At 60.7% G+C, this 24,395-nt stretch overlaps 2 protein-coding genes across 10 annotated transcripts in view; one reads left to right on the top strand and one right to left on the bottom strand.

Moving 5' to 3' along the window:
* LOC138439608 (SCO-spondin) overlaps positions 1–13,714 on the bottom strand; it is a 54,192-nt gene extending 40,478 nt beyond the window's left edge. The window contains exons 1-22 of the mRNA XM_070292393.1: positions 11,979–13,714; positions 10,615–10,773; positions 10,144–10,226; positions 9,842–10,021; positions 9,358–9,602; positions 9,149–9,248; positions 8,356–8,514; positions 8,186–8,265; positions 7,739–7,891; positions 7,284–7,455; positions 6,865–7,105; positions 6,374–6,518; positions 5,360–5,477; positions 4,569–4,744; positions 4,257–4,484; positions 3,908–4,073; positions 3,492–3,726; positions 2,365–2,554; positions 2,150–2,244; positions 1,645–1,901; positions 1,167–1,301; positions 105–301 (exon numbers count right to left, since the gene is read on the bottom strand). Of these exons, the coding sequence (XP_070148494.1) occupies positions 105–301; positions 1,167–1,301; positions 1,645–1,901; positions 2,150–2,244; positions 2,365–2,554; positions 3,492–3,726; positions 3,908–4,073; positions 4,257–4,484; positions 4,569–4,744; positions 5,360–5,477; positions 6,374–6,518; positions 6,865–7,105; positions 7,284–7,455; positions 7,739–7,891; positions 8,186–8,265; positions 8,356–8,514; positions 9,149–9,248; positions 9,358–9,602; positions 9,842–10,021; positions 10,144–10,226; positions 10,615–10,773; positions 11,979–12,031 (3,567 nt within the window). The 5' untranslated portion in view covers positions 12,032–13,714. The remainder of the gene's footprint in view (positions 1–104; positions 302–1,166; positions 1,302–1,644; positions 1,902–2,149; positions 2,245–2,364; positions 2,555–3,491; positions 3,727–3,907; positions 4,074–4,256; positions 4,485–4,568; positions 4,745–5,359; positions 5,478–6,373; positions 6,519–6,864; positions 7,106–7,283; positions 7,456–7,738; positions 7,892–8,185; positions 8,266–8,355; positions 8,515–9,148; positions 9,249–9,357; positions 9,603–9,841; positions 10,022–10,143; positions 10,227–10,614; positions 10,774–11,978) is intronic.
* A 51-nt stretch (positions 13,715–13,765) lies between these two features.
* Positions 13,766–22,942, top strand: ZNF467 (zinc finger protein 467). Of its 9 annotated transcripts, none has more exons than XM_069588663.2 (6): positions 13,880–14,298; positions 15,749–15,825; positions 16,201–16,276; positions 17,092–17,208; positions 18,194–18,307; positions 21,066–22,942. In XM_069588663.2, exons 3-6 carry the CDS (start codon positions 16,243–16,245, stop codon positions 22,571–22,573), a joined length of 1,773 nt encoding a protein of 590 aa, XP_069444764.1. In that variant the 5' UTR covers positions 13,880–14,298; positions 15,749–15,825; positions 16,201–16,242; the 3' UTR covers positions 22,574–22,942. The 9 variants fall into 9 exon arrangements, with proteins under 9 accessions (XP_069444763.1, XP_069444765.1, XP_069444764.1 ...); XM_069588665.1 differs by having other exon boundaries at positions 13,901–14,298; positions 18,165–18,307; XM_069588662.1 differs by lacking the exon at positions 15,749–15,825 and having other exon boundaries at positions 13,766–14,298.
* The last annotated feature ends 1,453 nt before the right edge of the window (positions 22,943–24,395 follow it).

The raw sequence follows: 24,395 nt of genomic DNA, 5'->3' as shown, positions 1-24,395 counted from the left end.
CAGCCAGACCCCTGTACAGCACCCCACCTCTGGAACCACCCCCCACCCCGGCTTCCGGCAGCTGCCCCCTTCCACCTTCCCCCCCCTCTCCGACCCATCCTCACGGCACAGGGGTGCAGCAGGTCCCCTGGCTCCGGGCAGAGAGGACCGAGGCGCCAGGAGTGGGCAGCCAGTTCAGCGGTGGGCTCCACGACCCCCTGGCGGCTCCGGAGGTCGTTACTGGCGTCTCCATCGAAGTCTCCACACAGGCCAGCCACCCTGCCGCGGAGCTGGGGGGACAGCTGCACCAGGACCCGGGTACCTGGACAGAGAGTGTGGCAGGGGGGCTCTGGAGACGGATCTGGGGGGCTTCTTCAGGGCCGGGAGTGGGGAGAAGACCTGCTGGAGGTGGTGTTTTAGTCGCTCAGCCGTGTCTGACTCTTGCAGCCCTCATGGACTGCAGCCCGCCAGGCTCCTCTGTCCATGGGATGCTCCAGGCAAGAATACTGGAGTGGGTTGCCATGCCCTTCTCCAGAGGATCCTCCTGACCCAGGAATCAAACCCGGATCTCCCGCATTGCAGGCGGATTCTTTACTAACTGAGCTAAGGGAGTGGGGAGAAGGCCTAGGCGCCTATATCATGTGCGCCGGTTTGACCATCTGACAAGGGTACCAACCCCTTAGCTCCCTCGTGTTTGGGGCGGATGCTTGGCAGTGACAGACGTGAGACCTACCTATGCAGGGCTCAGGGCAGGAAGTGAGAGCCTACTTTCTTAACTAAACTCAGGTTGGAGGCGGGGTACGGAAAATCTCCAGAGGGCAGATTCCCAAGTCCAGGACGGACTGTGACACCCTCCAGCCCCAGAGGCATCACTGCAGATGACTTTGCCCACACCGGGGGCCGTTTGGATTTCCTTTGATTTCTCAGTAACAAGTTATTTCTAAATCACCCGCTGCTTGGGGTTGGGGGGTGGGCTGTTAGGAGATTTCTTTTTATTTCTTCTCTCTAAAACTTGCTGTTTTTTTTTAAACTGTTTCTTTTGGTGAGGAGGTATTGCTTTCATAAGGCAGAAAGATGTAATGACGAAAGCGTAATTTGGAGACTCCGATCAGATGTGTGCAAGAGGAAGACTTTGCGGGGGGGAGCTACAGGGCGTGGGTCAGATGACTGGGGGGTGGGGTGCTGACCTCCATCCCAGAGCAGGGTGAGGCCCAGGCGGGTGCTGAGGAGCAGGAAGAGGCCAGCGGGGCGCAGGCTCAGCCCGGGGCCCGAGTAGACCTTGGGAGGCGTCACACTCACCCCATTCACTGTCACTGCCCTGCCTGTGGGAGAGCAGAGGCATTCAGGCCCGGCATCGGGGTCCAGGGGCTCCGAGATCCCCATGAGGCCCTCCCAGCCTCCCTCCCCTCCAGCCTTTCCTTTGCTTCTCCAGCCGTGTGACTTGGAGCAAGTCGTTAGACCTCTCTGGGCTTTAATTTCCTGGAGCCTTCCAGAATCAGGATTCCCAACCAAGAGAAGAGTCAGCAGCTCCCCACCCTGGGACTGATGGCTAGCAGTGGGGAGATGTGGGAAACCCCAGGCCTCAGCTGTCCCCGCAGAGTTGTGACGCCACCCGGGTGGGGGCCCTCCTCCCTGGCCCACATCACCCTTCAATGTCACAGCCACCTCTGAGCATGTGCACGATGGTGCCCTGCAGCCGCACGGTCAGCGCCTTGGTGCAGGTGAGGCCGCTGGCCCCGCAGGGTAGGTTTTGGGCGGAGACCGTGAACTGGCCGCTGGCCTCTCGCACCAGCAGGTACTCGCAGGCCCCGGGGAAGGTGAGGGCCAGCCCGTCAAATGTCACATAGTGAGGGGCGCCTGACGCCCAGCACCGTCCATCGCACTGCTGGCCCGTGCAGTGCCACTGGCGACCCTGGCACACGCTGTGGGCAACGGGGGAGAGGAAACCATCAGGAAGACCAGGACCTGGGGCAGGGGGTGGGGCCGGCTGAATGCCGGGGAGGCAGCAGTCTAGATTCCAGGCAACGCCAGACAGACGCTCAGGTCAGAGAGATGCTGGGAGCTTCCACTGTCCAGGTCTGTCTGGATATCCCACACCACCCATCATCCCAACCCCCAGCCAGGGGTCACTAGTCGCAGGGTCACAGGTCACAGGGGAGGGCCTACATACCACAGGTTGCAGTCCTCCTGGATTGTAGCGTTGGGCAGGTACCATTGGCCGCTGTGACGGCACGGACAGAGCTCGGGAGGCACGCAGCGCTCCTCCTAGCAGAGGCCGGGGACAAGGGGCTCCATGGAGGACTGCCTGGTGTCCCCTCCCTGCCAGCTACACCCAGCCAGGGGCCAGGGCAGGGCGCTGGCTAGCGGAGCCCCTCCCAGACATACCAGCAGCACGGTGCCTGGGGGGCAGACACAGCCCCTCGGGCTGCCTGGTGGGCAGGGGCGGGCTGCGTCAGGGCTGTCACAGGTGAGGAGGCAGGCTCCAGGGACATAGACGAGCTCACCAGGGCAGAAGGCCCGGGGCGGAGCGCAGCGGTGAGCAGTGCAGTTCCAGAGGCCCCTCTCCTGGCAGACGCTGCCGGAGGTTGGAAGGAAGGGGAAAGACCTCACTTCCAGGCCCCTGACCTGCCCTGGGACAGCCTCAGGATCCCAGGGGGTCCAGAGCCCCTAACCTTGTGGGAAGGTCCAGCTCCGATGCTAGAGACCTGAGTGTCTCACCCCCAACCCCAGTTGCCCCAAGCACAAGAAGTGTGACAGGCACCTGGCCACACCTGGGATTACACACTGCCAGCCTGCCCCAACACCAGTAGGGGCCATTCTCTGGGCTCTGGGGAGGGGCCAAGATACTGAACAACCCTACTCCCAGTACCAGTGGGAAAAGGCTTTCACTGAAGTCTCACCCACCAAACCCTGGACTCTGGCACAGTGTCTGTCGATCTGGAACTTCTCTGTATGTCCTAACTCTTAGAGGAGCCTCTGGACCACACTCAACTGGAATTCAGAGACTTGTGTTCTGTCCTTAGTCATTAACAAGCTCTGTGACTCTGCAAGCTGTTTAGCCTCTCTGCACCTCAGTTTCCTCATCGGCAAAATGGCAACAATTCTTCTACTTCCTACTTTATTAGGGTATTGGGCTTCCCTGGTGGCTCAGCAGGCAAGAAACTGCAGGAGACCACAGGTTCGCTCTCTGGGTGGGGGAAGACCCTCTGGAGGAGGGCATGGCAACCCACTGCAGCACTCTTGCCTGGAGAATCCCATGGACAGAAGAGCCTGGAGGGCTACAGTCCATAGAATCCCACGACTGAAGCAACTTAGCATGCACACAAGAAATAAGATTAAATAAGGTAATGTACATAAAGGTGCTTTATAAGCCCTAAAGTGCTCCACAACCGAGGGATGTGATCAGCGCTCTGATGGGCATGCCATCCTCCCCACATCTGTCACCCGTTTCTCTGAGCTCCACCTTTTCACCCCCAAGCTCTTAGCCTCCCCCCACAGGTCTCCGCTCTCACCAGCGGTTGCAGTCCTTCATAGCAGCACTGCCAGGGGCATAGCGACGGGCCCCAAGCTGGCAGGGGCACAAGTTGGGGGGCACACACTGGCCCTCGGGGTCCCACAGCAGTCCCAGGGGGCAATTACAGCCGGCCACACAGCTGTCCAGCTCCCCACAGTCTTCAGGCTCCCCGCAGTTGTGACCGCACGCTGGGGCACACTCCTGGTACTCCTGGCCACCGGGACACGGGACAGCTGGGCACAGAGACACATGCAGGTCAGGGGCTGCTCTGCCCCACTGCCTCCGAAAGAAAGCAAAGCCAGCAATCTGCGGAGGTCAGAGATCCCTCTGGGACCCTTCCCTGCTGCAAAGCCCCTGGATCCCCCTGTGCTGGAAGGAGTGCAAGGGTGCAGCTGGCTGGATAAGCAGACTCACGGCAGAAGGTCCGGTTTCTCCAGGAAGGCAGGGCACCCTCCTGGGCACAGCGCCGAGCATAGGCCGCGAGCACGGGACACAGGCAGTCCCGGCCAGGGGCGCAGCCACACACAGCTGCCAAGCAGCGCAGGTGGAACGGCTCCCTGTCCACCAGCCCGTGGCACTCCTTGGAGGGAGACGAGGAAATGGGTCAGCTCCTCCCCATGGATTCCCCACTGCCACCTCCCGGTGCTCAACAGCCCTGGCATGGCTCGGAGCAAGGCCCTCCCAGGAGCCCAGAAGGATGGCAAGGCAGGTATTGATCCCATCTTACAGGGGCAAACAGGACAAGGGCCCCCAAGCTGGCTACCTGGAAGGTTGGGCCATGCAGGATGGCACAGGCTACTTCCGCGAAAACCTGGCGCTCAGTGTGGGTGCTGCAGGGGGAAAGCGGAGTGCTGGCCTCCAAGGAGCACGTTCCCTTGCCTGCCACCTGGAACTTGCTAGCAAAGGCGGTGATACTGGTCTCCACATCGCCGGCAGGGGTCAGGAAGTCATCCTGCTGATTTCGGGTGAAGGTGCCGCACAGACCCTGCACCTGGGCCACAGGAGTGGGCACAGGACAGTCAAATCCAGGCCCACAGCGGCCAGGCCCAGCCACTCACCTGCCCTCTGGGCATACCTGGTGGGCGTGGTGGGGGTCCAGGGTGATGTAGGCTGCAGAGTCAGACACTCCCCAGAGGATGCGGGCACCAGGCCAGCGTAGCAGCAGGAAAGAGGAAGAGGCCCGGGAGACACTGAGGCCCCCAGCTGTACTCCAGGGCAAGGCCACATCCTGACCGTCGACCAGCACAGCTCCTGGAACAGGAGGTCTGTGAGGGGGCCACCCCCAAAGGGCTGGGCTAGGCCGATGAGGTGGAGGGAAGGCACATTTTGGGATGGGGCTGTTAAGAAAGGGAAGGACCCAGGGTAGGAAGTGGGGAACTCCATCTCGGTGGGCCACTCACCCTGAGCAAGGGGAACCGAAGTGACCCCTGGGAGGTCACCCATCCCACCCAAGCAACCCCCATGGGACCCTTAGCACCCACTTGGCTTTTGCCCTTGGAGGCAGTGTGCAGGAGGAGCCGGGAAGGGCCTGCCTGGACTAGGTATACCGTGAAGCCTTTCAGCTCCTTCAGAACCCTTTAACTGTATTTTCCCCTGAGATGGGCCGGGCAGAAGATGCCTGGGAAAATCGCCACAGGCCTTTCTGCATCTTCCAGAGATGGCAGAGTGAGGGGGAACCTGAGGCAATGACCTTGGTTGTGGGAGTCTAGCTGGAGAATTTGGGTTCAGGAACCACAGGGCGGTGTGGACAGAAAGTGCTGGAGAGAGGCGGAGTCCATGGGAAGAGGGGAGATGGAAGGAGGCCACTCCGGAGGGCTGTTGGGTGCAGAAGGCCTGGAAGGCGGGGACCCTGAGAGCTGGGGCTACCTGAGTCCCTGAGCTGGACGAGGATGTCCCCCAGGGAGACAGAGATGGCCTGGAGGCAGCTCCCAGCGTCACAGTCCCCGTACTCCAGTACAATCAGCAGCTGCCGCTTGGCAAAGTCCTGGGCAGATGGTGAGGAACGTGGTGGGGGTGGGACGGGAGGGTCCCTCCTGGGCCTTCTCCTGTTTTACTGGATGCCCATAGCCCACACTCGGGACAGCTCCCACAGAACTATGCTGACCACTTGCCAGCAAGCCACACTCTGTGAGGTGAGGGGCTTAACCCGCACCAAGGGCTAGCATGTGTGACTGTGTGTGTACGCATGTGCACATGTGGAAGTGTGTGTGCACGTGCACATGTGGAAGTGTGTGTGTGACTGTGTGTATGCACGCGCACGTGGAAGTGTGCGTGTGTAAGCACGTGCACATGTGGAAGGGTGTGTTTGTTCGTGCGCGCGCATGCACAGGTTCGGGCAACATGCCTCCTCCCCCTCCTCCCTGTGGGGACATATGCGCACGTCTCTTGAGTCCCCTTAAGGGTGCACACGTATGAGAGCGTCGCAGGAGGCCTGTTTGTGTCTACGTGTGTAAGAAGGTGCCGGGCCGGAACCTGGGAAGTCACCTCACTTTACCGGGGGAGGAGGGCTGGGGACGAAGGCGGACCCTTCTTTACTTGCTACCCCCCGCCGGCCCCGGGGTCGTTTTGCAGGAAGGAGCGTGTGTAACAAGCCCAGCCGTCCCATCTGTGAGAAGGGGCTGTGCGGGTGGGTTCTGCGTGGCGCCCCCGACGCGGGGCGGCGCCGACAGCAAGACTCCCACGGGAACCTGAGGCGGCGGCGAGAACCCGGCAGGCTCCGGGGTGTGCGGCTGCCATCTTCCCTGGACGGCTGTCTCGTTTATTCAGCGGTATCCTTACATTCACTGCTCTTCCTCACCCCCATCAGCACCCCTACGAGGGCCCCCAGGGCTCTGTCACGACCCCCCGCTTCCGCTCCCGCCGTCCGCCCGCGCTGCACACCTGCACCAGGCTGAAGCGGCAACCGGCGCGGCCGCGGAAGGAGAAGCTCCGCCCATCGAAGGTGACGTAATGCCCGTCCCCGCCCACCGCGCACTCGGCGGCGCACGGCGCCTGCGCGCAGAGCCAGCGGCCGTCCCTGCACACGCTGCGGGCACAGGGGCGGAGAGACGGCGTTCGGGGTCCGCGCCGCCGGGGGTTGGGGTTGGGGACGGTACCGAGCTGAAGACTCCCACCCCCACACCCCCAACACTTTGATCCCCCGGCACTCCCTTCCCCCCCGTTAGGACTAGAGGTCCGCTGATGGAGGTCGCCCGCTAGGTTTTTAAGCAGGACGGTCAATTATAACTTAAGAGGTCACAGGTCACTTTCGAAGGGGGCTCTCCCAAAGCGGAGGCAGGTTGCAGAGCAGATGGCATAAGAGAAGGGTCGGAAGGGACCTACAGGTAGCCCTTCAGCCCCCGCGAAAGGGCCCGCCAGGCCCGCGCACCCACCACGGGTTGCAGAGCTGGCGCACGACATCCCCGGGCTCGTAGCGCCGGCGTCGGCGGTAGCAGGGGCAGCGGGCGGCAGGCACGCACAGGGCGCCGTCCCAGAAGAGACCCGGCGGGCACTCGCAGCCGCTCACGCACTCTTCCCCGCAGCTCCGCTCGCTTCCCTCGCCTACTGCCGAGCAGCTGGGCGGGCAGGCCGAGGCGCAGTCGGAGTACAGCTGGCCCCCCGGACACAGGCGCTCTGCGGGGTACAGGGCTGGACTGTAATACCCAAGGAGTTCCCCGCCTCCGGCCAGAGCCCACTGGTGGAACCCCACCTCAGGGAAACAGGAGCCATTCGAGGGCCCTCGGTCAATCCCCCGATTCCACAGAGAGGGGAGGCCAGAGGCTGGGCAGAGACGGGCAGGCAGCCGCCCTACCGCAGAAGCCGGGCTTCCTCCAGCGCACTGCGATGCGCCGCGCCGCACAGTCCTGGGCGTAGCTGGCCAGGGTGGCGCACACGGACTCCAGCCGCTCTGCCCGCCCACTGCCCGCTGGGGCCCCAGCACAGTAGGCGAAGAGGCAGGCCTCGTGGTACTCTGCAGGGGGGACCTGCCAAGACAAGACAGCCCTTCAGCAACCAGCATCCAGCGCCTCCCTCCTTTTGCTTCTCAAACGCCCTTGTTTTACGATCAAACCGTGAACACTGCAAAGGACATTAGAGACAACATATTGGGGCCGTCTCATCTCCCAGAGATCAAATCAGGCAAGTGGGGCGGGTGCCCTGACCCATGCCCCAAAGCAATTTGGTGGCAGGACCAGGGGCCCCGTTTGACACCGCCCTAGCACTCCTCACCTCTCTAATGCCTGATGCCACCTACACCCCCATCCATACCTGGGTGTGGCATTCTCTGAATGGGCCTTCCAGCAGCTGGTGGCACACATCCTGGGCTTCAGCCCGAAGACGGCCAGCCTCCGTGTCCGTCTCTGTGTCCCTCAGGGGGTCCTCACAGCCTTGAGCTGCCTCCACTGCATCCAGACACCCAAGCTGGGGACAATCAGAGCCAGGCCAAGGAGCCAGGATGAGGGATATTAACCAGGACATCAGGAAAATGGCCATTGCCCTGGCAGCTGGTTCAAGACCCCGGCCTCATGGCCACCAGCCCAGACATCCTGGGACTGTGGAGGGCAGCAGAGTGGCAAGCCTAAGTGGATGTGGGGGACCAGGATCACTGTGAATCCACAGGCAGGAGGTTAGATAACTAGCTAGTGAACCAAAGCTTGCTGGTGAGCAGGTGGGTGAGCAGGCAGAAAGCGAGGGAACCCAGCACTGCAGTCTTACCTCTGAGTCTGGGAGTCTCCAGGAATTCCCAAAGGTGGCAGCTAATGCAGCCAGTCCCCTGCCAGGCTCTAGGAAGTCATCTGGGGGAAGTTGAGGCAGAACAGCTATGTCTGGGAACTCCTGTCTCCCCTTCCTCCCCACAGCAGCAACCAAACCTCACCCCCACTCACCCTCAGGCCGGCCATTGTAGACCCCACAGAGGCCTTGCGTCTGTCCCTGGAGCTCTCGGTCCACAGAAATGGAGACAGAACTGGACCGGTCCAGCCGCACAATAACCCCCAGGCCCCCCGACAGCACCAGCCAGTCCCCTTGCCACTGCAGGCTGAGCCCTGGGCAGGAGAAGCAGGGAGTCACAGTCCCACCCCTCCCACCATCACACCGGGGCTCAGACTGCCCTGGGAAGGAGAAAAGGGCTTCTCACTATTCTAGAGAGTTCTGCACCCTATACCTTTTAAAGCAGAAGCCACTGGTTTCCCATCACAGACCTCTTTTGAGAAGTTCATGAACACTATGGATGTGCTCTTGAAAATAAACTACAGGTAAACTACAACACACACACACACACACACACACACACACACACACACACACACACACACCTACCTCACTCCCCAGACCCCAAGCAAGACAGAATTCTGGGAGGAGCCTGACCCATCTAGAAGCACAAAAGCCCTGCCTCTGAGGCCTGGGTGCAGGGGTGAGTAGAGGGACTTTCCCCAGGTCACCCTGTGAGGAGGTGGGTTGCAGGGGTAGGGGATGAGGACCACGACCTCCTGGCATCTCAGCGGGCTCCCTCATCTCCAAATGCTGACTCCCAACAGCTGTGGGGGTGTCGGGAGGCTGTGGGCGCCCACCCAGTTGCCCAACTTCAGCTGCCCTCTGACCCGCGCCCTGTGGATGGACAGACTGTCCCAGAGAAGCCAATGGGGCCCTGGGCCACCTCCTGGTGCCCACCCGCCTTACCAGGGAGAAGCTGAGACACCCCCTCGGGTACCAGCCGCCCGTTCACAGAGACATTTTCACCCCGGATCAGCACCTCCTCTGGTCCCATCATTACCCGGGCCTGCGGGGGGGAGGGGGGTGGTGACACGTCAAGGAAGTGTCAAAGTCAGTGGCCCTCCTCCTCCTGTGTCCAGCTTCCTCTCTGTGTCTGGATCCATCTCCCTCCTCACCAGCTGACAGTGCCCAGACTGGGGACAATGCCCCCTGGGCTGGAGGTGGACAGCCCAGGTGGCATCAGCCGTGCCCGCCAGCAGGTAGGTGCAGCGGCCCAGGAAGTGGAAGTGGCGTCCGTCGAAGGTGCGATAGTGGAAGCCGGACCAGGTGGCGCAGGTGGCCGAGGGACGCTGGCGCTGGCTCCAGAGCTGGGCCACAGCCCCCGCCAGGGGCTGCAGGATGGCTGGGGAGGGCGTGCTGCCTGGGGACGATACACTAACAGTGACCTCTGAGCATGGGAAGGGGGGCAGAGGTGGTCAGTGCACTGTTACCAATGATGACCAAAGGTGGCAAAGGTGGCAGGCGGCTTGTCTGAGCAAAGAGGGCAGTGGGCTCCACAGAGGGACCCAGAGCTCAAGAATTCTAAGTGGGGTGCCTGTCGGGGAGGAGGTGCTGGCCGGGGCTGTGCCTTTCGTGCAGGCTGGAACTCTGGGGACCCACCCAGTCGTCTGTGGTTGGAGCAGCGGTGGCAGGTCTGGGAGCGGCCATCTCGCCAGCTGTGTCCCCAAGGTCTGGCACAGCACTCCTCCAGGCTTCCTGCAGAGGCGTTCACTGAGCCTGCCCCTAGGTTGCACAGCCAGGTGGCAAAGCAGTGGCCCTCAGGGCTGACCTCTGCAAGGGCTGCGGTGGACGGAAAGAGAGAATGGGGCGGACCCAGACATTCCGCCTGGACCTGGCTTCCCTTCCCAGGCAGCCTGCTGCCTCCAGGAAACCCCGGATCTGAGCTGATCCTGGACACTTACCTAGGGTGCAATGGGTGCCCCCCCAGCCTGGGCAGCAGGCCCTCACTGTCCGGTTCCAGGCAGCAGGCCGGGTCTCTGGGGGTCTGGGTCCATGGAGCAAGGGGAGGGAACAAGATGGCAGCGTTCAGCCCCATCCCTGGGAATGGCCTGGGACATCGCCTCTGGTCACCTGCTCTCTAAGAGGCTTTATTGTGTAATTTTCCATTCTTGGTGTCAATTTCCAAAGTGAGAATGATCTCAGGAAGGCAGACTGAGGGGCAGACAGAGGCAGCAGGCATCTTGACCCTGCCTGGTGCTGCCCACGGATGTGCCCACTCATCCATCACCCCGTTCCCCCACTCAGCCCCCCTTGAGTCCACCCCGGACCTGCTTGCCAAACGCCTGCATCTCCAGGCCACCCCCAAGTCCTCCCCCGCTCTCAGGAGGTCACCCCACTGCTCTCGCCAGCCCAGCGGGCTCCTCGTTGCTCACTTGTAGACGGCACAGAGCCCCGCATGGCCACTCCAGGTCAGGTCCAGCCGCCAGCCCCGGCGCTGGTAATGCTGGAGGCTGGCACAGGGCACCAGGTCCTCCTGACGGGGGGTGACTTCCTCTTCCACCAGGACGGTCTCTGTCCGCTCGCACCACCGCCTGCCCACGGACGGGGACCAACAGCTGCGGCCACCGTTCCCCTCTGCCCGGGAGGCCCTGTCCAGCAACCCCACTCCCCGGGAGAGTTTACCGAAGAGGAGGCTGACTTAAGCTGGCTGAGGGGGATGTGGAGGGAGTCTGGCCACCCCAGAAGGTCCTAATCTCAGGGCAGGAGGAGAAGGCCCCAAGGTGGGCTCCTTACCCATTAGCCAGTGCCCATGCTGCCCCAAAGAGGAGGGCAGGGAGCAGCATGGTGACCCCCGGTCACCTGTCGGGGAGCTTTGAGGCTCTGCAGAGGCCGTGCTGTGGCAGGGATGCAGAGAGGCCAGGCCAGGACTCCCTGGCCCCCACACGGTGGCGGTTGCTGCAGCCTGGCCTCGAGGGTCCAAGGCAGCCTGAGGCAGTGAGGGCGAGGCCTGAGAGGCTGGGCAGGCTTTATCTCAGCCCTGTGCCCCAGAGCACCAGCTGCCCAGAAACAGATTGGACCTGCCTACACATGGCACGGTCCCCTCCAATGCCAACTCTCCTTGGAAACAGTGCCCTTCCTGGGGGGTGTGCGTGTGTGTGTGTGTGTGTGTGTGTCTGACACTCTGGGCCTCTGATAACCCACACTCCCTGGAAAGAGTGCCCTTCCTGGGGTGTGTGTGTGTGTGTGTGTGTGTGTGTGTGACACTCTGGGCCTCTGGTAACCCACACTCCCTGGAAAGAGTGCCCTTCCTGGTATGTGTGTGTGTGTAATGAGGGGCCACAGCCAGATACTCTGGACCTCTGACAGCCCACACTCTCAGGCCCTACCACCAACTACTGTGGACATGGACAAACCACACTCTTTCTGGGCCTCAGTTTCCTTACTAGTAAAAACCTCAGGGCCTCCAGGAAATCATGGGGTGTGGGACAGGGGCTCCATGAATACTTTGAAATTATGTGTGTGCATGCTTTTCTGATGACAGTTCCATAACTTCTATTAGATTCTCAAGGGGAGCCATGACCCCATACCAGGGTTGAATCATAAGGCCACGACCTTCCAGCCCTCAAGTCCAGAGTATGTGAGCCTCTCCCCTGTCCCTTTTCTGTATCTTCTGCCCCCCTCAACCCCACAAACCAGGCACTCCAGAAATGAGGGTCGGTGAGCAGAAGGAACAGGGTTTCCAGGGTGGTTGGATTGTTTGGGGCCAGGGGTCCCTCTGTGCGGTCTGACTTCTTACTGAAGGTGATGACGTGTGGCCGGCTGGGTCCACCCTGGTCCCCTAGGATTCATGGGATCCAGAACCAGGAAGCTCAGGCAGGGCAGTGACAGCCAGCCTCAAAGAAGAGTGCTTGGGGTAGGAAGGGGGGACGGCAGGAGGTAGAGGGGCCCTGGAGACAGCTCTCCCAGCCCTGGGGGCCAGGCAACCGGATGGAATAATCTGGAATAATCGGAGCATCCGGTTAGAAGCCAGCAGCAGCTCTCTCTCCAGGGGAATCCTGGTTACATCCTGGTTACCAGTCCCCAGGGGGATCCTGGTTACATCCTGGTTACCGGTTACCAGCTCCCAGGACACCCAGGCCAGAAAGTGGCTTGGGCTTGGTATTCCATAACCTTCCAGCCCCCAGGCCTGATGTGCCTGACTCTAAACATCCCACACAGTCACTTCACCTGTGGGGATATGTTTGTGTGGTGGTGGGAGGAGGAGGTGGCTGCCAGGAACCAGAGCTGTGCCAGGCATTCTTCTGGGCCAAGAGGGAATACAGTGAATCTCTCCAGGAGCTCCTGGATGGGGTCTCTGGAAAGGTCCCAGGTCAGGCCCTGGACACCCAGCTGTCCCCAGCTCTCACACACGCCTACCTGGACACACGCCTACCTGGACACACCCCTCTGCACCTCACGAGCTCACACTCCGCTGCAGGTGTTACAAGGACACTCGTGGGTGCTCTGGCCCCCCACAGGCACACAGCCGTGTGCTCTGTTCCCAGGGCCATCCTGCAGTCTAGAGAGCAGGCCCGGCCCTGCTGGCTGAAGCAGAAGGGAAGGTAGAAGGGCCCTTCACAGCTGACCTCGAGGAACCCTGCACTCCTCCAGGTACCCCCTGTCCCTGTCTCCCTCATCCTAGACATCAAGAAACATTGGTGTGGCCCTGCAGCTCACCATGCCTTTCTGTCCCCTAGGATCCCCTCCGGGTGATGGGGTGGGGACAGTCAGGGAAGCCTGCTCTTTGCTCCAAGAGCCAACCTCCCTCCCCATGCGGTGCTTTAGGGAACCTGAGGAGACTGGAGAAGGAGGTTAGGGAGGGAGGCCTGGAAGAACCAGCCCACAGTTTAGATGGAGAAGGATGGGATATGGGTAGCTTTCAGGGACTGGGGTGTCCCAGTGGCAAGGCTGCACAGAAACATCACAGCCCAGGGCAGGGACCTCTGAGGGTTGAGGGCATCCCTCCAGCCGGCCAGGAGGCTCCGGCCCATCACGCCCAGGGGACTAACCCCACCCCACCCCGGGGGGAGGCAGGGGCTCCCCTGGATGATGCCCTGGCTTCTTCAGGCCTTCACAACGCACGACTCCGGCCACACCCCTGAACCTCCTCCCCCCGACCAGCCCTGCCTTGTCCCAGGTGACCTAGTTGGAAGCCCTGACCCCCATTTCCACTCTGAAGGTCAAGTTCTTCGCAGGCACCGGGGCCGGTGCCTGGTCTCCTTCGGGCTCACCTCGCGGCCCCAAAGGACTGTGGGGTGGGGGTGGGGGGAGCGGGTACGAATTGGGGTGGGTCCGAGCGGGAACCGCTGGAGAGCGGGACAGGGCCGGAGTCTCCCAGACCGACCCCACCGACCGACAGTCGGGGGACTCGATCCCCAAGGCCGCCGGAACGCAGCGAACGCACACACACTCCTGGCGGGACCTCGCGATTCAAAGACCCAAAGACCGCAGCCCAGACTCTGGCTCCCCTCCCCCGAGCAGGCCCCCTCCTCTCCCCGCAACTCCTCACCTCCTCCCCCACCCCACCCCCCGACGCCCCACGCGCCACCTTCCCCGGGCTCCTCCCTCCACGCCTGCCAGCGCCCTCCCTCGCCGCCCGAGTGCCCGTCCTCCCCTCCCTCCTCCCCTCCCCCATCCCTCTCCCCCACCCCTTCCCTTCCCTTCCCTTCCCTTCCCTTCCCTTCCCTTCCCTTCCCTTCCCTTCCCTTCCCTTTCCCTCCCCGCTCCTACATTCCCACTTTCCGGCACCGACCGCGGGCCGTCGCTGGTCCAGACCGTCACCTGCCCGCCGGGACGCCGCTCGGCACCCCCTCCTCCCACAGGGCACCCGGTCCCTGACCCGCCTCCCCTCTCCCCTCATCCCCCGCCCCCCGCCGCTCCCCTGCTCCCTCTCCCTCGGCGCTTCTCCTCTCCCCCTCCCCGCGAAGTTTCGGGGCTGTCAGTCTGTCAAGTCTCTGGGGCCGTCCGCACCCGAGCTGCAGAGCCCGCGAGGGGGAGCAGGAGAACCGGGCGCCCGGGTCGGGGCCGCGTCGGGGCCGGTTCCCGCCGCACCCACAGCCGCCGCCCGCGCCGTGCAGGTGACAGCCCCCGGGGTGCGGGCGCCGAGAGCTCGGGGTGGGGGGGCGGCTGGGAAAGGGGGGCCCCGAAGGCACAGGAGAGGAGGGGGCCGGGGGAGAGCTGGGTGTTGAGACGGGGGAGGAGGAGGGCCTGGCTGGGGTCGGGGGGTCAGGGTTCCGGGGAGAGCGGAGAGACCGACCCGGAGGGCTGGGCTGGCGCAGGGGACCAGGGGCCGCGTGGGGGTCCAGAGTGGGGGACGGGTGGGAGGCCCTCGAGGAGAGGAGAGGGAAGGCTCAGGGGAGGGGGCCCGGGGGAAGGCAAGGAAGGGGAGGCGCGGGGACCCGGTGTTCGGGAGGGGCGCGAGAAGGGCGCTGACAGGTGAGCCAGGGAGCCCGGAGCGGCAGGAGCGAGGGCCGGGGCGCGGGGCCACACGGGGGCGGGGAGGTGGGAGGGATCCCTGTACTGGGGTGGGGGGGAACTTGAGAAGTCGGCGGGGAGCAAAAAAATGGGGTAGGGGGCCACCGAGCGGGAGGGGAGGGGACGCGGAGGTGGGCTGGGAGGCCGGGCCGGGGAGGGGGGCGCAGGGCCGGGCACAGGGGCCAGAGTGAGCGGCCCAGCCGCAGACCCCGAGGTTTGGGTGGGGGGCGGCTAGAGAAGGGGGGGGCTCGGGGAGCGGACGGGGAGGGGGTGGGGTCCGTTCTGGGGAGTGGGGCTCCGGAGGGAAGAGAATCGAGAGGCTGCCGGGGAGGAGGAGGGGGAAGGGAGACGGGGCCTCGGAGGGGGAGGGAACCGAGGTGAAGAGAGGAGAGGAGAAGGAAGGGAAGCCGGGGTGGGGGAGGAGAGGGCCGGGGAGGGGAGGAAGGAAAAGAGGAGGGGGAAGGAAGGGAGGGAGTGTGCGATCGGGAGGGGTGAGGAGGCGGGGGACAGGCAGGGAGAGCCCGGAGCGGCGGGGGAGGCGGCCCCGGCCCCGGGGAGGGGGAGGGGAGCGCCGCCGCGGAGGCTGCCCCGGCGGAGGGTCAGGGGGGCGGTGGCAGCGGAGCGCAGACCCGAGCCGGGCCGGGAGGGGTGGAGCCGGCGGGCTGAGGGCAGGGGCGGGGCCGGGGCGGAGCTGGGGAGCCAGCCAGCTCCCTTGGGGAGAGAGAGCGGAAGGCGGAGGGCGAGGGAGAGGGGAGGGGTGCAGGGACCGCTGCCAGGGAGGCTGTCGGGGGTGGGGTGGAGGTGGGGAGGAGAGTCTGCTGGGGGATGGGCAGGGGAGCCGCAGGAGCCGGAGCCGCCGTGGGGGCTTTGAGGGTCGGGTGTCCGGGCCTCGGAAAGCCCCGCGGGGGAGGGACGATGGTCTTGAGGTCGGGTTCTGGGGTAATGCTGTCAAGAGCTCTTTCCTGCCTCCGGGGAGGACCCTCCTCCAAGGGCCTCCCCAACTCGTGGCCCCAAGCAGTGATACCTCCGGCCCGCCCCCCACCCCCACCCCAGGCTGGCTCCTGTTTCACCAGCTCCTGCGACGACAGCTGGAGGGCCAAGGAGACGAAGTTCCCTGCTCCCCACCGCAGGTCTCCCACACTCCACCCTCTCCCCAGAGAGTCAGTTGATTCCCGACACCCCCAGGCAAGGGCCCTGGGGAGGAGGGGGTGGTGGTGGGGAGCGCTGATGGGCTGGTGCTGGACCCCAGTGACCTGCAGGTGGGGGTGAAAAGCTGATTTCCAGAGCTGACCCCGAGCTTAGCTTTTAGAAATGGCTTCAGCGCTTCTCCTCACCTTCAAAGGCGTCTGCTTTCTGAAATCCACAGTCCCTCAACTCCCTCACCGTCCCTGAGGACATCCCCTTCGGAGCCTCTGGGGCTAGCTGATGGGAAGAGGTTGGGCAGAGCCAGGGCCCAGGTGGAAGCTGCAGAGGAGAATCTGAACAAGGATGTATATTCTCCTTAGGGTCGGTGGCCGGATCCCCAGGAGGAGTCACCCTGGGTTGCCATGAGAGAGACCTTGGAGGCCCTCAGCTCCCTGGGTGAGCCGGCAGAACTGGAGGAGCTTGGGTGGGGGGCAACGGAGTAGGAGGCTTCAAGGGCATACCATGCCTGTTGTTGTTCAGTCGCCCAGTCGGATCTGACTCTTTGCGACCCCATGAACTGCAGCATACCAGGCCTCCCTGTCCCTCACCATCTCCCGGAAGTTTGCCCAAGTTCATGTCCATTGCATCAGAGATGGCCCTTCACGGATCACTGCCTTGTCGTGGCAAAGGGGCTTGCATAACACAATGAAGCTATTAGCCATGCCCTGCAGGGCCACCCAAGACGGGTGGGTCATAATGGAGAGTTCTGACAAAACATGATCCACTGGAGGAGGGAATGGCAAACCACCCCAGTATACTCGCCATGAGAACCTCATGAACTGTATAAAAAACTTACCAGGCCTGCTGCTTCCCTAATTCAGACCGGAGAGCATCCCCAGGAGGCTGCGACCCGGATACGGGCTCTGGGGGGCTTTAGGGCAGCATCCTTTCTGGTTTCATCACAAAGAATGCCTGCCTGGTCCATGCTGGAGGTTGTGCTAGTACTAACAGAACACCAGGATAGTTAAATCTATTCTCTCTCTAAATCTATTCATCTCTGTCCTTGATTTGATGTAAAGCAGCTACTAAGGTTGATATTTGGTCAGGCTGCTGGGGAAGCTGGTTGTCCCTTGTCTGTGAGGGTTAGAGACCTCACTTTCCTTAACCCCCAGGGAAAACTCTTTTAGGCTGGGAAGGGGAAAAGCCACCGTCTTGGATCACCTCTTCTGTATGACATGCTTGACTTGCACCCATCCTTTTGCTTGTAACAGGACTCTCTGTGGGACAGCCAGAGATGACCCCTCAAAGTGAGCCTGGGGAACAGTCCCACGATGCCCAGGAGCGGATGTCTCCTCCCCGGGAAGACAGAGTGCTGGGTACATGCTCAGGTAAGTGGGGACCACGGAAGCTGGCTCAGGATGGAGTCTTCCTTCCTTTGTTCGTCAAATATTTATTGAGCACCTACAAAGTGTCCCACGCTATTCTAGATACTAGAGATACCTCAGTGACCAAGGAGACAAGAGATCCCTGCCTTCTAGGAGCTTAATCCTAGTGAGGGCAGAGGACTGCTACTGCTGCTGCTGCTAAGTTGCTTCAGTTGTGTCCAACTCTGTGCGACCCCATAGATGGCAGCCCACCAGGTTCCCCTGTCCCTGGGATTCTCCAGGCAAGAACACTGGAGTGGGTTGCCATTTCCTTCTCCAATGCATGAAACTGAAAAGTGAAAGTGAAGTCGCTCAGTCGTGTCCGACTCTTCGAGACCCCATGGACCGCAGCCTACCAGGCTCCTCCATCAATGGGATTTTCCAGGCAAGAGTACTGGAGTGGCGTGCCATTGCAGAGGACTAGCAGACAACAAATGTAGGAATAAATGCACTTATAACCAGGGTTGGAAGAGGCTTTGCGGGGCAGGCGGGAGGATTGAATAGAGGGGTGAGAGTTGGCCTCATCAGAAAAGTAAGATTGAAAGAGGTGGCTAAGCAGATACAGGGAGAAGAAGCCTAAAGCAGGCGTGGACCTGGCCTTCTGACATCCCCATCTTCTCCAGTGATTTGCCTGGAAACTGAGGCCCATCTGGTAGCTAGGAAGTTCCCCATCTCTCCTCCTAGGGCCTCTTGGAAGCCTCAAGACAGGGACCATTCTTGCTTCCACTCTCTTACACACACATTTCAGAAGCCCGCCACACTTGTGGCTCTTGCAACCAGCACGGCCTGGGGCAGCTGGGAATTCAGCCCCTGCAGGTTTGATATGGGACCATTCCTGTGTGTGGGGCTGGGGCCAGAGTTTCAGAAGCCCCTGCCTCCTGGCACCAGGTGGGACCTCTCTCCATCTCTGGTGTCTGCAGCATCCTTGAGGTAGCCTGTTCTCTGCCAGGGCGCGAAGCCCCCAGACCGGAGAAAGGTGCCCCCACGAAACAAGCTGAAGCTCCCTGCAGAGGAGGCCAGGTGTGTGCACCACGCAAGCCTGAGCCCACAGGCTCCTGCCCAGGTGAGTCTTCCCAGCAGTCCATCCCACCAGGGGGCCAGGCGGAGGGAACAGGGGTGTGCGGGCATCGTGTAAAAAGAAAGCCACTCCAGGGCCTTCCAACCCAAGATGAATCAGGCCCTGCCACCTTTCTGCTGTAGAGCTTCAGCACCCAGCAGGAATTCTGCATCCACAGACAACAGGAATCAGAGAGGCTAGTCACCAAAGAGAAATACACTCTCACTTCCACGTCTTCCGGAAGTCTTACTTTCCTATTCTCTCTCCCCCGAGTCCATGTTCACACCTGTTGACAGCTTGAATCACCGATTCCCACGAAGACACGTGGTGTTGATGTCAATCAACCTTTTCATTGTCCCCAGACCTGCTCCCTCCCCCAAGTCTCCACTGACCTTGGTGCTCAGAAGAACGGTTGTATTTGATGCATCTCCCCCACATCCATGGTGATCAAACAGTTGGTTCTCTCTCCACAACCCTACCCATCACTTCCTTCCACCACCACCAGCCTTATCACCTCTTGCCTGAGTGATGTCACCTATTCCACAAGGGCTTATTTGGTGCCCACTCAGGCTAGGCTGTTTCAGGTGGAGCAGAAAGAGAGGGCTGTAGAGTGACATGGTCCTGGGTTCAAATCCTGCTCCACGTTTTTATAGCTGATCTTGGATAGGCTACAGGAGCCTCAGTTTGTTCACAAGGAAGAAGGGTAACTTCTGCTCAGGAGTTTGGGTGAAGGTTTGTGAGAGTGTACACACAGTGCCTCATCTCCAGTTGGCTCTAAGTACATGGTGGCAATCCTCAAGCTGTCTGCCCTCCAGAGACTGAAATCTGACACCAATATGAGCTAGAAGAAAGAATGAAAAGAACAAATAACGACAAAGCCATGTCACAAGGAAGTGTAGAAGAGTCAACCGTGTTTATATGAGACCCTCACACATTGAATTTGTCAGAGCTTTTGTTGGTTTGCACCATATTGAGAGAGGTGTAGACTTCAATTCGGATGAGGCTGGAGGATGGGAAGGCATCCTTGGCTGACTTAGAAGTAGGCAAGTTGACATATTAATAACTGGGGTTATAGGAGACTGGCTTGCCTGAAGTGAGGGGTTTATGCCTGGGAATATTAAGAGAGTTGGACTGGGTTGGGGTGAGTCTCAGATGCAGCTAGAGCAGACTTTATACTCTAAATAATGGGGAGCTATTGATGGGTCTTTGGTAGCAAAGTTGCCCAAAGAAAATGAAAGTGATAGCGCAGTATGATAAAGAGCTGTTTGAAAAGGATGGATCGGTAAAAGAAACTGGAAGGAAATCTAACTGTGATAGTTTAAGCCCCAGGCTATTACAGACTTTTAGAGCCAGACAGGAAGGAAGTCCCATCAGCTGGTTCCAAGGCTCTCAAACAAGAGTCACTTTGGGAGCTTGAAAGAAAGGGAACAGATTCATAGGCCTGGGTTCCCTAGATGGCACTTAAAAAGTTCCCCAGGAGATTATGACATGGCACCCCATTTAGGCACCATGAACCGGTCCATTGCTTACGCCTAAGCAAGCTAACAATCTCAACTCAAAGAAAACTCAATTCAAAGAGATTAAGTGACTCAACCATGGTCACACTGCTTCTTAGTGGCAGAGAAAAACCCAAATGGACCCTCCCAGTCTGGGTCCTGAACTCCTTCCTCTTGGCTGGCTCATCTCGGTGCTCAGGAAGGACGGAGCGCCAGGGGAGCCTGTATCCAACCTGCTTCCCCCAGAGGGCCCTCCCTGCGTCTCCAGAGGCTGCCACCATCCACTGGTTCCCCACATCCTATAAGCTCAATCGTCTTCTTAAACCGGGATTTCCCACCTGGCCCTAGCAGTGAAGGGAGTAGGAGCAGGTGGGGGCAGCCTTTGAGAAACCACAGGAAGGGATGCAAAGGCCTCTGGTCACTGGCAAGGAGTTGGAAGACCCCCTGGAGAAGGGAATGGCAACCCAGTCCAGTATTCTTGTCTGGAGAATCCCACGGACAGAGGGGCCTGGCGGACTGTACAGCCTCCGGGGTTGCAAAGAGTCGGACACAACTGAGCGAGTAACACAGAAACAGGGTGAGTGTCGAGGCCAGCCCACAGGAGGAGGCTGTACACCTTCTGCTGAGGGCGGCGGAGTAGGTCCAGGAAGGTGGGGTGTTTACTGATAAGCCTGCTGAGCTGCAGTCGATTCACTGGGCACAAAGGGGAGTTGCTCGCCTGCAGATGGGAGACTGTGGCTCCAGAAAGGAGTGGGCTGGACAGCAAGATGGGGGTGCCCCCCCTTCCCATGGGCCTCTGAGCCCTCAGAGTGAAAGCTGAAGACTGAACCCTGAGTGAGGGTAAGGGGTGCCCACCATAGAGGCAGGGTCTCCTAAGGAGGCAGGCAAGCCAAGGAGAAGGCACCCCCCTGGCTTGGAGAGCCCGGGAGGAGGACTTAGGGTGATCCTCCGATATGGACATTCCCAGGAACTTTCCAGTGGAAGGAGCAGGAGCTAGGCTTAGGGACTTCAGGGAGTGGTGGTTCTATTGGCAAACAAAAGGATCAGGTGAAAGTCAGCCAGTCCATTCTTTGCGACCCCCATGGACTATACAGTCAGTGGAATTCTCCAGGCTAGAATACTAGAGTAGGTAGCCTTTCCCTTCTCCAGGGTATCTTCCACAACCCAGGGATTGAACCCAGGTGTCCTACATTGCGGGCAGGCGCATTCTTTACCAGCTGAGCCACAAACGTGGGGTTTAACAGACTCGCCTTGTTTTGCCCTTTCAGGGGACGAGTGGATGATTCGGAAGGTGAAGGTAGAGGAGGAGGAGGATCGGGAGGCCCACGAGGAGGCGGAATGGCCCGAGCATCTGGCATTACGCCCCAGCCCGTTTCCCCCGTCTGACCTGGGGTCTCTGCCCGCCGCGTATAAGCTGGAGCCAGGGGCCCCAGGAACACTGGGTGGGCTCGCGCTGACTGGCTGGGTCCCGACCGCCTCGGAGAAGCCCTATGGTTGCGGAGAGTGCGAGCGCCGGTTCCGGGACCAGCTGACCCTGCGGCTACACCAGCGGCTGCACCGCGGCGAGGGCCCGTGCGCCTGCCCCGACTGCGGCCGCAGCTTCACGCAGCAAGCACACCTGCTGCTGCACCAACGCAGCCACCGCGGCGAGCGGCCCTTCCCCTGCTCCGAGTGCGACAAGCGCTTCAGCAAGAAGGCACACCTGACCCGCCACCTGCGCACGCACACGGGCGAGCGGCCCTACCCGTGTGCCGAATGCGGCAAGCGCTTCAGCCAGAAGATCCACCTGGGCTCGCACCAGAAGACGCACACCGGCGAGCGGCCCTTCCCCTGCCCCGAGTGCGAGAAGCGCTTTCGCAAAAAGACGCACCTGATCCGCCACCAGCGCATCCACACGGGCGAGAGGCCCTACCAGTGCGCGCAGTGCGCCCGAAGTTTCACGCACAAGCAGCACTTGGTGCGGCACCAGAGGGTGCACGCGGCCGCCGGCCGCACCCCGCCTTCTCCCGACGCGCCGGCCTCGCCCACGTCCCCTACCCCGTCCCCCACCGCTTCCTCTCCCGGACCCAAGCCTTTCTCCTGCTCCCACTGCGGCCTGAGCTTCGGCTGGAAGAAGAACCTCGCCACGCACCAGCGCCTGCACAGCGGCGAGGAGCGCCCTTTCGGGTGCGACGAGTGCGCGCTGGGCGCCCCTGTGGACCCCGCGGCCCCAGGGCCCTTGGCCTTCGCGCCCCGAGGCACTCCGGCGCTCCCGGGCATTCCGGCCAGCGAGCGGTCCTTCCTCTGCCCCGAGTGCGGGCGCAGCTTCGCCCACGGGCAGCACCTGGCGCGACATCGGCGGGTGCACACAGGCGAGCGGCCCTTCGCCTGCGCGCAGTGTGGTCGCTGCTTCGGCTCGCGGCCCAACCTGGTGGCCCACTCCAGAGCCCACAGCGGCGCCAGGCCTTTCGCCTGCGCGCAGTGCGGCCGCCGCTTCAGCCGCAAGTCGCACCTGGGTCGCCACGAGGCGGTGCACACGGGCAGTCGGCCCCACGCCTGCGCCGTGTGCGCCCGCAGCTTCAGTTCCAAGACCAACCTGGTCCGCCACCAGGCGGTGCACACCGGCTCCCGCCCCTTCCCCTGCCCGCAGTGCGGCAAGAGCTTCAGCCGAAAGACCCACCTGGTGCGACACCAGCGCATCCATGCAGGAGCCGCCCACCCGGCCTCCGGATCTGACCTCTCGAGCCCAGCCTGGCCCACGCCCACCGACGTGACCGCACCCGCGCTCTTCTTCTGAGCTTCGTTCTAGACCGGACCCGGCCTTTCCCTTCTTTCGCTCCCTGGTTCGAGACCCATGCCGGACATCTCCTGGGCACCGTGGCCTAGATTGCCCGTGGCCATTTTCCTCTCTTCTCCATCCTGCTGGGGAAAAGTCTGGAAAGGGTACCTGGCTTTGACCTTCTGTGTCAGAGAAAGGGCTAAGAGTAAACCCTTGATGGGAACAGTTTAGGCCTGAGTCCTTGGAAATCTCCCACTAAGAGACCCCATGGGAAAGATGATGTTTCCTGGACCACTCCCGACCAAGAACTGAGTCAGGAACCTCTACAGGGGCAGGGAAAGAATGGTGATCTGTGTACTGAAAGTTTCATTAAAATTACAATCCGAAGGTTCTGGGGCTGTGGAATGAGTTGGAGATGGAACCCCTGACTTTTCTCACCCACCCTTTTCTGCCTTAGTCCACACACACAGACACTCCTTCCCATCCTATCTGGGTGAGTTCAATTTAGCCAGCTGCCAATAATGGGCTTTCTCAAATCAAAATATGATACAGCTAATTGCTGAATCACTCTCTTGCTCCTTGACCTTAGCTCAAATCTGACAAGGAAGAAGCATCGGTATACATTTCTCATGCCAGGGGTCAAAGGCTAAACCGTAGGGAAGACAAAGAGAGGAGGCAGGGTGCCCCTGGCCATTCCCATGGAGACAGGGTGCCACCGAAGTCTCTGGAGCTCCAGGGCTCTGCCTGGGTTTGCAGCTTTCCCAAGGGGATCTCAGAACAGCAGCCCCACCTGCCACTCTGCCTGGCAGCAGGGGGAAGGATGTAAGTGACAGATGAAGGTTCCTGTAAGTTCTCTTTATGATGGCGGCTTGATCCAGACATGTCTAGCTAAGCTGCCCCAGCCGAGGCCAACAGATCTGAGTGACCTGGAGGGGTAGGATGATGGGGCAACGTGTTGAACTTGGAGTGAGAAGTCTTACACTTGACCTTTCCTCAGTCTCTTTAGAACTTGGAGCAGAGCCCTTCATTTTCCTGGGTCTCTGCTTTCTCATTATAATAAGATTGTTGATGTTGATGAGGGCTGAGGCTCTTTTCCAATTCTAATGTCACAATCAGCAAGGTAGCACTAGTGGTAAAGAATCTGCCTGCCAATTCAGGAGACATGAAACATGGGTTCGATTCTTGCCTAGGGAAGATTCCCCTGGAGGAGGAAATGGCAACCCACTCTAGTATTCTTGCCTGGAGAATCCCATAGAGAGAGGAGTCTGGTGGGCTACAGTCTGTAGGGTCACAAAGAAGCAACTTAGCACAAAGGTTTCAGAATAACCCTAGCAAATATTTACTGGGTGCCAACATTGTGCTAGAGGATGAGATGGTTGGATGGCATCACCGACTTGGTGGACGTGAGTTTGAGCAAGCTCTGGGAGTTGGGGATGGACAGAGAAGCCTGGCATGCTGCAGTCCATGGGATCACAAAGAGTCAGACACGACTGAAGTGAACTACTTTGTGCCAGGTCCTGCACTAGGCATGGGCAACAATAGTAAGCAAGACAGACAGGCCCCTGCCCTCACAGAGCTTACAGGAAACAGGAGGATTGTGGGGCTAGGGCCAGCACAGAGGGCTTTGCAAATGGCGCCGAAAATCTAGGAAAAGTCAAGGGAGGTTCACAGGTTGAAGACACCTCTAGAGGGAGCCCTGAGGATGGGCGCATTCGGCAAGTGACTAACTCTTCTTCCTGGTCCTTTTCTAGGGTTCCCACCTTCTTCCTATCCTGGTCTTGTAACTCCAGTTGTTTTATTATTTTTTTTAACTTTACAATATTATATTGGTTTTGCCATA

This window comes from Ovis canadensis, chromosome 4 (genome assembly GCF_042477335.2).
Source record: "Ovis canadensis isolate MfBH-ARS-UI-01 breed Bighorn chromosome 4, ARS-UI_OviCan_v2, whole genome shotgun sequence".
In the NCBI taxonomy this organism is placed as follows: Eukaryota; Metazoa; Chordata; class Mammalia; order Artiodactyla; family Bovidae; genus Ovis; species Ovis canadensis.
This window is presented reverse-complemented; position numbering and strand designations above follow the sequence as displayed.

What these genes read in the sequence shown, in the direction of transcription:
- ZNF467 (XM_069588662.1), top strand. Translation starts at nt 16,243, where the DNA reads ATGAGAGAGACCTTGGAGGCCCTCAGCTCCCTGG. An exon ending in GGAGGCCCTCAGCTCCCTGG is followed by an intron (nt 16,277 to 17,091) that starts GTGAGCCGGCAG and finishes TGCTTGTAACAG; the next exon opens with GACTCTCTGTGGGACAGCCA. An exon ending in AGTGCTGGGTACATGCTCAG is followed by an intron (nt 17,209 to 18,193) that starts GTAAGTGGGGAC and finishes GTTCTCTGCCAG; the next exon opens with GGCGCGAAGCCCCCAGACCG.